The 11,348-nt window shown below is 38.8% G+C and overlaps 4 gene segments (V, D, J or C); 2 read left to right on the top strand and 2 right to left on the bottom strand.

Moving 5' to 3' along the window:
- The first annotated feature begins 3,002 nt into the window (after positions 1-3,002).
- LOC114568738 (immunoglobulin kappa variable 2-29-like) lies at positions 3,003-3,670 on the top strand. The segment is given in 2 exon segments: positions 3,003-3,069; positions 3,286-3,670. Coding segments are annotated over 2 exon segments (357 nt in total).
- Positions 3,671-4,540: 870 nt separating this feature from the next.
- LOC114568745 (Ig kappa-b4 chain C region-like) lies at positions 4,541-6,406 on the bottom strand. The segment is given in 2 exon segments: positions 4,541-5,154; positions 6,289-6,406. A coding segment is annotated over 1 exon segment (267 nt).
- Positions 6,407-6,832: 426 nt separating this feature from the next.
- On the top strand, positions 6,833-7,458 carry LOC114568731 (immunoglobulin kappa variable 4-1-like). The segment is given in 2 exon segments: positions 6,833-6,922; positions 7,020-7,458. Coding segments are annotated over 2 exon segments (429 nt in total).
- An 857-nt stretch (positions 7,459-8,315) lies between these two features.
- Positions 8,316-11,321, bottom strand: LOC114568443 (Ig kappa-b4 chain C region-like). The segment is given in 3 exon segments: positions 8,316-8,971; positions 10,846-10,923; positions 11,303-11,321. Coding segments are annotated over 3 exon segments (438 nt in total).
- Positions 11,322-11,348: the final 27 nt, after the last annotated feature.

The raw sequence follows: 11,348 nt of genomic DNA, 5'->3' as shown, positions 1-11,348 counted from the left end.
TTGCTGGAGATATAAAATAAATCCAGAACTGTATTAAAATGTGCTATTGTTGCGTTGGTCCTAGTCAATGTTATCTAGATTCATCACGAATAAATTCACTAGTCTAACATGGTGACGAAATTGTGATATTTATGATAGGTTCTACTGTGCTCAGCAGTGTGGATTTATGTTTTTATTGTTTAGTCTACATAAGCATGTTTTCAGCCAATATGCTAAATCCTAGCCTACCTGATAGACTGTATGCTGTGAGTTAACCTCTGGGTGATCCCTGCGATGAAGACCGAGTGATTCCTGTCCATCTCCTCGTTGTTTTTTTTATGTGTGGCTGTGCTAATTCGACCTACCATGGCTAGCTTCACAGAGTTATCCACATGCACTCTTGCCTGCATATTTCTTAATGTGTTCTGACATATATTTCAGGTCTGTCACTCCTGTCTTTGTCCATGAACTATCACAAGCACTTGTTTTAAACAGTAAGCAAGGGAAGAAAAAGATTCCATGGGCGTACCCACAGCTAGTTAGTCAAGGCTTTCGATCGAACCAACCTCGGGAAAAGGTTCTCTTGTAGGTTTTATCCTTTTCTCACGCCTGTTGGGTTATATTCACTCATGGCTTGTCTGGTCCGAGTTCTCTTAAAATGAGTTTTTCCACTAATGTTCTTCTTTCGAAGGGATACAGGTGTAGAGATTTAACTGAATTTGGTGCTAGCTGAACTTGCACTCGCTCTCCTCGCTGAGGTAAATGTCCACTCCTGTGGTGCACTGCTCTAATCTTGGTACTACAGGCGATATTTTCAGAGCCCCCAAACCAAAAAAAGGGCAGGTTGGCAGGAGGTTGACGCACCAGCGCCCTCTATTGGTGAGCCACTGCTGTCCAAGTCCCTGTTGGAGTCAGTCGGAGCATTTCCATAGAGAGCCACTTTGCATCAGCAGCACCATGCTCCAGTGCTCTGGGAGAGTTTATAGTCCTGAGAGTTGAACACTGGATGACTGACAGCTGTCCTTCATGACAACAGAAGCCCCAGAAATCCTCCTCATCAAAAACATGACTCTGATCTCCGTCCTCATCTGGACTCTCCTCTGCTGCTGCTTCACAGGTAAAGTCCAGAGAATCAAACTCCTCTCCTCTATCAACATCCGTCCCTCTGAAATGAAGCCGACTAAACCGTGATGCTGCTTTATGTTTTTGTCTCTGTATCCTCAGAGTCCAGAGGTCAGGTCACAGTGACTCAGCCTGGAGCAGTGAGCTCTGCTCGGGGAGACTCCGTCTCCATCAGCTGTAGGCTCAGCCCAAAAGTTTTTGTAGCGCCTTCAAGTTGGGGTTCGAACAGTGGAAAAAATGTTTTGTACTGGTACCAACAGAGAGATGGAGAAACTCCTAAACCACTCATTTACTTTGCTAATGAGCGAGCATCAGGGATTTCAGATCGTTTTTCAGGCAGTGGATCAAACTCTGACTTCACTCTGACCATCAGTGGAGTTGAGGCTGAAGATGCAGCAGTTTATTACTGTCAGAGTTTACATATTATCAACAGTCAGGTTGTGATCACACAGTGAAAAAGCATCGTACAAAAACCTCCCTCAGTCAGACTGAACAGAAACTGAACTAACTGCTGCAGCTGGAAGCTACTGCAGAGACTGATACAGTTCACTGAAGACACACACACACACACACTCACTTAATTTATAGTGGTCATCCTGTCTTTAGCACATTTCCTTCTAAAGTTCAAACAGTCCAATTTTCTACAACGCTTAAATATGCTGCGTAAATATCTTTTTCACTTGGTTTCTCCCCCTCTCTCTCTCATGGGCTAAAATATAAACGACCTAAGTCATTAACTTGCACTGCTCACTTTTAATGCAAAGTGTACAACTGTTCGTTTTTGCAAATGACAAGTGACTCATTGAATGGTTTCAGTTAAGAGCAGTAGTTTGTAAATGTTTATTTTTATATATATCATTCAGTCGGTCCGCTATTATCTGCCACACTTGTTCTCACGTTTTTTTTTTTTTTTTAGAGGACGAGTTTCCTTCTTTACATATTATATACATTGCTCCATAGAAAAGAAAGACACTGAAGAAGTTGGACTCTAAAATCTAGAAACTATAAAGATAATTAAGTGATAAATTTCATGCACCCTGTAAACATTAATGTAACAGAGTATGTTCATCAGTTATTTCCCCCAAACTAAATATAAGGTCAAACAGAAAAGGCTCCAGGATTAAACAAATCCTGGCTGTTAGCCTGGTCAGGACCAGGCTAGCTGCACAGAATAAATATCTATGGTAACTTAGGTTCCTCTGCTTTTGTGAAACCGAGTCAAGGCTAAATTGAGCCAGGATAACTGGGAAATCCCGGCTTAATCCCTTATCTTGGTTTTATGAAACAGCCCTCTGGTTTAGTGGTTGTGTATGTTAAAAATAATCACTTTAATAATCACTTCTACAACGACTCTGTCACTAATTTTAAATTATCGTGTTCTGTCCCCGGTACCATCGAAGGGGATGTAACAAACATGTTTGAGTACAGCTATGATGTTTGGACATTATGTCATCGTGTAGTCCTGATATAAACACCCAAGACAAGCTCCACTATCAATTACATCAGCATATTGACATCATATTATTTACAATTATTGTAAATAATATGATGTCAATATACTGATGTGAAGCTGAGACCTCAGATTTCTATGTTGAATATTATATACAACTTAGAAATCTGAAGTATCAGCTTCATGTCAGCCCATAAGGATACAACCCAATACGTCAACACGGAGAACCAATATAACATGAAAACAGCTGGTAGAGTTCATTTCTTTCTTGATGCAAGTAGACTCTTTGTAAGTGATGAGTGTCAGCAGTGAGGAGGAAACAGCGTGACATGTTGAGGACAGCTACAGTTCACTGACTCTGTGTGTTTGCATATGTGTCCTGCCTCTCTGCTCCCAGCCGTTAAGAGGCCAGTGTTGATCAGTGGCTGTCCAGGCCTTTCAGAGACACTGGTACTCCGGCAGCACAATGATGATGTCACTGACTCTACTGCTGGCCACCCTGGGGCTCCTTGTTCAGGGTGAGACTCTCTTCTGAAAACTTTGCTTCAGGATGCAACCAGGTTCACCACAATGATGTTCTGCTATGATGGAGAAACACTGGAACAAGCAGCATTTACCTTCTTCCATCTGTTCTCCATGTTAAAGAAATGACTCTCTTCTGTTTGGATGTTGATCATCTTTCTCTAAGCTGGATTTGTCTCAATAACCCTTCTGCATCTTTTTCATGTTTTCAGGTTCATCAGGACAAATCATCCTGACTCAGTCTCCTGGATCTCAGTCTGTTGTTCCAGGACAGACTGTCTCTATCAGATGTAAAACCAGTACAAGTGTTGGTAGCTATCTCAGCTGGTACCTTCAGAAATCTGGAGAAGCTCCTAAACTCCTGATTTATTCAGCTACAACCCGTCAGTCTGGAGTTTCAGATCGTTTTACTGGAAGTGGTTCTGGGACTGACTTCACTCTGACCATCAGAGGAGTCGAGGATAAAGATTCAGGAGTTTACTACTGTCAGCAGGGTAGGAACCTGTTCACACAGTGATACAACGTCGTACAAAAACCTCCCTCAGCTGGAGAGGAACTGATCTGACTCAACAGCTGCACTGGAACTGAAACAACAGAAGCTTGACTAAACTAAAATATATATTTAATAGTAATTGACATAAGCATTTTAACACTAAATATAATGTATCTAACTAAAAGTTGTACTGTAAAGTATTTAAATTAAACAGGGTTTAAAACATTCTGCTGCACATCAAAGCTAAACTCTGTTGAAGTATGATTTCAAAACTTTGAGTTTAATCCTGTGTATGATTACACATGAACACTAACACTGTACATATTATTCATTTATTTTATATCCTATCACTTTTCATTGAAACTCAAACATACACATTAACATCAATTACAAAATGTGATTTATTTCATGTTGTTAAATTAGTAATCATGTCTATGACATATTTTAGTCATTTATATTCCTTTTCTTTTGTCTTTTCTTTACTTGTAATGTAAATATTTCCAGAGATTGAACTGCAGATCACACTCATTTTATTTCTCTCTATGCTGATGATATCGTGCTTTTTATTTCAGATTTAGAAAATATTTATCAAACTTTTTGTAGTTTAAATAATAATGAATGTTCTTTAGAGACACTTAAAGCAAATAAAATATTACAGTCCTTACTATTAACACTCTTCAGTAATGAGAGATGATTGGATGTTTTATCATTGAAATGTTCTGACCATGAGTTTTGTTCCAAAGGTTTATCATTATAGACATTGTTTTATATAATCCTACACTGTCTTTCTACAGTCACCATGGAGACATTAAAACATGTTTTTTGGATCATTTTGTCCTCAGGATTTCTCAAAGTCAGTGACATCATTAAGAAAAGATGTAATAAGACACTTTGATAAAAATAAACATTGGAAACAACTGATTTGATGAAAACGTTTTTATTATCTGGAAACACTGAAATAATACTGAAACACTGTAACAAGCTGGCGAATAGCGCTGTCAAAACACGTCAAATAAAAGACAGAGATAGTTACAGCAGTGATCAGTTACTCAAGGACGACAAAATGAGAATCACAATTGTCGGAAAATGTGACCAAAACTTCGGAAAAAATGACAAAAACTTGTCAAAAAAGCTGGTAAATGTGTCTACTGAACCAGGTGAAATAAAAGCCAGAGCTAGTAGCAAAGAGCAGAGTGAGAGCAGTGTCAGAGTAAAACCAGTAGCAGAGTCCCTGCCAGTGAGTCAGCTCAGGACTGGGAACACTGGTCTCTCCTCAGTGTCTCTGAGAGCGGAGTCTGGGAGCCCTGGGTGGCCTCACAGGTCACAGAGCCCACCTTCCTCCACTGGTCTGCAGGGAGCCTCAGGGTGCTGCTCCAGCTGTAGTGGCCGTCCTTCCCCAGCACCCCGGGGCTCCTGCTCTCCTCCCTGCTGCTGCTGCTGCTGCTGCTGCTGCTGCCGTCCACCTTCCAGGCCAGACTCCAGTCTGAGGGGAAGCCCTTGTTGGCCAGGCACATGAGGGTGGCCTTCCCCTGCTCCAGCTCTTCTCTGGAGGGGGGCAGCACCGTCAGGGTGGGGCGCACATCACCCACTGCAGAGAGAGAGAGAGAGAGAGAGAGAGAGAGAGAGGTCAAATGTCATACAAAGTCAAAATGAACTCCTTCCTGTTGTCTGGTTTAGTTTAGTTTAGATTAGTTTATTTCCATCACATAGATACACAACATCACATACATAACATAAATAGTAAAAAAGGGTCACCCTATATAGTCATCTTAACTCGTTCATACTCAAAACTGACCAAAGAGTTGTAGTTTGAAGCATTTGCTTATTACACCATACTTTTTACATTATTCTATTTAATTCATATTTCGGTCCCTAAGAACAAATTCATTATTATTATTCATTTCTGTACGTTAGGTTCTGTCGTTCGTTGCAGTTTGGATGAAACTGGTTTTAACCGTTTCACTTCCCTCTCTGAGCTCGGTAACCACGGCAACAGACAGGCATCGCTGCTGAACCATGACAACAGACGGGTTTCAGAACTAAAGATAAAGTTTCTGTCTTTAGTTTAATTAATAAATATCAGTGATCAAGTGTAACATGGAATGAATTCCAGCACCAGTGTGAGACTTTAAGTTGATCTTCACATTTTTTATCTCAACCCAAAACTCATAAGAGACGATGTTGTTTGTTCTCCTCTTTTACGCCCGGCATCACTACTGAACCGGGACAACACACACACTTCACTATTCACACACTGTTTAAATGCTGAAAATGATTTTTTCCAACTTAAATGAAATATTCTCCTAATACAACATGTAGTTAACCTGACAGCTGTGGTATTATGATATTTATTGGTTATAACGTGAGGTGACATGTCATTAAATTCATCAGTCTGTAAGACTGAGTAAAACATTGAATGTTTCCAGATAAAACACTCACTAAAATAATGTTAAATCAAATTATTCTTTCCAATAAAAAAATTTAATATTTTAAAACAGAATGAGTTATAAGAATTTACAAACTGTCAAAATTAAGATTTTAAAGCTGTCAAGTGAGTTTCTTTGTCAGACAGAATTGTATCTGTATAACAGTAAGGTAATTATCGCTGCAATAATATTCAATTTCAGCTATCAGCACAAGTCTTGATGTAAAGCTTGTTTTAATCAATTACAAACTAAATCAATATAAAATATGAGTTTGTTTAGAAGTTAAATGTACTTACAGTTAACATCCAGTCTGGTTCCTCCACCAAAAGTCCACCACAGTGATACAAACTGATTGAGCCGTCGTACAAAAACCTCTCACTGTAGAGAGACACGGCTCTCTGACTCTGAACACAACACACTCAACAAACACACACTTCCTGTTTATTTAAGCATTAACTATTTCAAATTATATGTATCAAACACTTTCACAATTGTTCAGAATGAAACAAATATTTATAGATTTATTGTTAAATTCATCTGAAAGTAAACTTGATAATTCCAGCAATGAATGAAACCAGACAGAAAAAGTTTAAGAAAGCAATATATCCACAATTAGTGTCAAATCCACATTAAAATGCTTCCTGCCACATTATGAATCAATCCTGTGATAAAGTGATTGATCCGTAGAGAAACAGCATCCTCAGAGTAATCCAAGTCCCTGTTGGAGTCAGTCGGAGCATTTCCATAGAGAGCCACTTTGCATCAGCAGCACCATGCTCCAGTGCTCTGGGAGAGTTTATAGTCCTGAGAGTTGAACACTGGATGACTGACAGCTGTCCTTCATGACAACAGAAGCCCCAGAAATCCTCCTCATCAAAAACATGACTCTGACCTCCGTCCTCATCTGGACTCTCCTCTGCTTCACTCAGGGTGAGGAAAATCATTTTTCTGTCATGTAGAAATGATTTGGAGTGGAGCTGAGTTCCCCCTCACCATCTCATGTCCAGTGTCTCTTCTCTCTCCTCAGGGTCTGTTGGACAAAATGTTGTCTTGACTCAGCCAGCAGCCAAATCAGTGCAGCTGGGTCAAACTGTTTCTGTTGACTGTAAGGCCAATCCAACGGTTGCTCACTACTCTGGTTCACAATACTACCTGGCCTGGTACCATCAGAAAACTGGAGAAGCTCCTAAACTTCTGATCAGACTAACATCAGAAAGAGTTTCTACAATCTCCAGATACAGTGGAAGTGGAGCAGGGAACGGAGTTGACTTCACTCTGACCATCAGTGGATTTGATGCTGCAGATGAAGGAGTTTATTACTGTCAGAGTTATCATTACATCAACAGTCAGGATGTGTTCACACAGTGAAAAAGCGTCGTACAAAAACCTCCCTCAGCTGGAGAGGAACTGATCTGACTCAACAGCTGCACTGGAACTAAAACAACAGAAGCTTCACTAAACTAAAATATATTTAATAATAATTGACTTTGAACATTTTAACACTAAATATATTTTATCTAACTAGAAGTTATAGTTTGAACTAAAACTAAATTAAATTAAAACAGGGTTTGAAACATTCTGCTGCACATCAAAGCTGACTTCTGTTGAAGTATGACTTCAATTTTTTTTATAAATTTATTCCACAGAGTATAACACATGAACACTAAAACTGTAAATATTATTTATTCATTTATTTAAAATCTGACCACTTTTCAGAAAAACTCAAACATACTCATTGTTGAAAATAATTACAAACATGTTAGTTTGTTCAAAATTACTAATCACATCTAAAACATATTTTAGTGATTTTGTGTGTTTGGTATTGTGGCGAACAAATGGATTTCATGATTGAAACCAAAAATGATTCATGGAGTATGTAAATGAGTAACATTTTAATTATTTCCTTTTGTCGTCTCTTTATTTGTCTTTGCAGAAACAGAATTTAAATATTTCCTGAGTTTGAACTGCAGGTTTGAACTCATTTCTGTCTATGCTGTTCTCTCTTGTTCAAATAATAATGAATGTTCTTTAGATATACCTAAAGCAATTAAAATGTTACAGTCCTTACTATGAACACACTTCAGTAATAAGAGATGATTGGAGGAGTTATCATTGAAATGTTCTGACCATGAGTTTTGTTCCAAAGGTTTATCATTATAGACATTGTTTTATATAATCCTATACTGTCTTTCTACAGTCACCATGGAGAAATTAAAACAAATTTGTTGGATCAGTTTGTCCTCAGGATTTCATAAAGTCAGTGTCACCATTAAGAAAAGATGTAATAAGACACTTTGATAATTATAAAAATGGAAACAGCTGATTTGATGAATACGTCTTTATTATCTGGAAACACTGAAATAATACTGAAACACACCAACAAGCTGGTAAATAGCGCTGTCAGTACACGTCAAATAAAAGACAGAGATAGTTACAGCAGTGATTAAGTACTCAAGTACAGAAAGATTAGACTGACAGTTTTTGACCAAAACTTTGGAAAAATTGACAAAAATGTCAAACAAGCTGGTAAATGTGTCTACTGAACCAGGTGAAATAAAAGCCAGAGCTAGTAGCAGAGAGCAGAGTGAGAGCAGTGTCAGAGTAAAACCAGTAGCAGAGTCCCTGCCAGTGAGTCAGCTCAGGACTGGGAACACTGGTCTCTCCTCAGTGTCTCTGAGAGCGGAGTCTGGGAGCCCTGGGTGGCCTCACAGGTCACAGAGCCCACCTTCCTCCACTGGTCTGCAGGGAGCCTCAGGGTGCTGCTCCAGCTGTAGTGGCCGTCCTTCCCCAGCACCCCGGGGCTCCTGCTCTCCTCCCAGCTGCTGCTGCTGCTGCTGCTGCTGCTGCTGCCGTCCACCTTCCAGGCCAGACTCCAGTCTGAGGGGAAGCCCTTGTTGGCCAGGCACATGAGGGTGGCCTTCCCCTGCTCCAGCTCTTCTCTGGAGGGGGGCAGCACCGTCAGGGTGGGACGCAAATCACCTATAGGAGCAGAGGTGGAAAGAGTTAAAAAATGTTCTACATGAGAATAAACGACCCAAACGTCTAAATAAGCGACAAAAATTTTGAAAAAATGTCATAAACTTCCAATAAAGCAACATAAACGTGGAAAGAGCATACAAGAAAACATTTAAAGGAGCCAAGAAGTCTTAAAAAGTGTCAAAAATGTCGACAAAGACAACACAAATGTCCCAAAGAACAAAGAAAAGGTGGAATAAAATCACAAAAAAACTGCCAAACCCCCCCACAAAAAATGTTCAGGGAGGGATGCACATCACCTAGGAGACACCAATCAGCTCAGAACAGTATTTCCCAAATTGGATTAGGAGTACTAGGGTTACTACAGGGGGTATGGGACATTTAAAAAGAAAAAGTTAATTCAAAAACTACCAGACATGCATAATCCCTAAAATTATTATACTATGAAAGATGAATGAAATTAGTGATGGATTCTGAACATTTAAAAAATAGCATTTAAGTGTTTTACATTTAGGTTATTCTTTAGTAAATCCAACACTGATGGTGCAGCATTGTACTACCTCTTCATATAGCTGTTATTTCTACCAAAAAGGCTTCCTGTTGGTCAGTGTGTACTTGGCTGAAAAGATATTTCAAAGAGGGTTCATTACTGAAAACAGTTAGAGAACCACTGGCTTAGAGGACAGGGAGCACACAGCTGTCAATCAAACACCAGCAACTCCGCCCCCTTTACTGTGTGAGAGTGGGTTATCTTTCCTTTAAGGAGTTTCTGTCAGATGGTTTTTCTGCTCCACCAGTCACTCACTCACACATTGTTTCACTTCCCTTTAAGAAACCTCTCATGCATATCAGCACAGAAAGAGTCCTCATATAACCCGAAATACATCAAACTGCACTGGACATGAAAGAGAAAGATTTTAAATTTCAAAATACCAAAGAGAATCTTTTTGTTTTATACTTTTTGAAGAAAACAGTAAATACAGTTTGAATGCATATTCTGTCATCTATGATTTTGTTCACAGTCCAGGTACATTTATAGAAAAATGTTTACTGTCAAAAGGCAAAAGTTAATCAGACATTATCAGCTATATAAAACGACTGATGACCAGATTCAAAATGTTCATGACACAGATTTAAAAGCCTCAGAAAACTGTCAAAGTTATTTCATACTGAGGTAAAAAGACCATCAGACAATTTATGAGATCAGAGATTTTAGCTTCATTGTCACTGTTTTACACAATTTAGTTTTAAACAGTTTAGCATTAAGAAATTAAGGCTACATTTGAAACATTTTGAATTACGCTAAGGTAAGAGAAGTTCGGTAAAGCTTTTTTGAGTTCAATTTCAAGATTAAAGAAGACAAATGAAGATTCAAACTGAGTCTATAAAGTGACTTATATGAGTCCAATAGGAGTTTAAATTTACTGCAAATGTTCATCACAGAAATTCAACCTTTAGCTGATGATAAGATATTTAATATTTGAGCAGAAACTTACTTCCAACATCCAGTCTGGTTCCTCCACCAAAAGTCCACCACAGTGATCCAAACTGACTGAGTGGTCGTACAAAAACCTCTCACTGTAGAGAGACACGGCTCTCTGACTTTGTCTGACTAAACCTAAACTACAAGTCCTCAAGTTTCTGTCCTCTAAAATCTGATTACAAGATTTCTCCTGCCAATCACACACTTACAATGTTTTTATTTGTCATTTAAATTTAGGATAAAAAAACTGTATATTGATTGTTGGTAGCACAATTTTGAAAAATCTTTAAACATTTTGTAATATCAGATATTTCAGCTTTTAGAGAGTTAGATGTCTGCAGAAGACAAAACCATTGCTCATGAATTAATAAAATACATCAAAAATTGAACTTACTTCCAACATCCAGTCTGGTTCCTCCACCGAACGTGTACCACAGTGATACAAACTGATTGAGCCGTCGTACAAAAACCTCTCACTGTAGAGAGACACGGCTCTCTGACTCTGAACACAACAAACTCAACAACACACACTTCCTGTTTTTTAAAGAATTTATTTCACTGTATATTTATTGACAACTGCAACAATTTTAAAGAATTGCTCACATATTTACAGATTTATTGTTAGATTTTTCTGAAAGTGAAATTGATCCCTCCAACAATAACTGAAACAAGAAAGCAAAGTTCTTAAAAGAAATGTCTCCACAGTGATCGAGTCAAATCCACATTAAAATGCTTCCTGCCACATTATGAATCAATCCTGTGATAAAGTGATTGATCCGTAGAGAAACAGCATCCTCAGAGTAATCCAAGTCCCTGTTGGAGTCAGTCGGAGCATTTCCATAGAGAGCCACTTTGCATCAGCAGCACCATGCTCCAGTGCTCTGGGAGAGTTTATAG

This window comes from Perca flavescens, chromosome 14 (genome assembly GCF_004354835.1).
Source record: "Perca flavescens isolate YP-PL-M2 chromosome 14, PFLA_1.0, whole genome shotgun sequence".
Lineage (NCBI taxonomy): Eukaryota > Metazoa > Chordata > Actinopteri > Perciformes > Percidae > Perca > Perca flavescens.
This window is presented reverse-complemented; position numbering and strand designations above follow the sequence as displayed.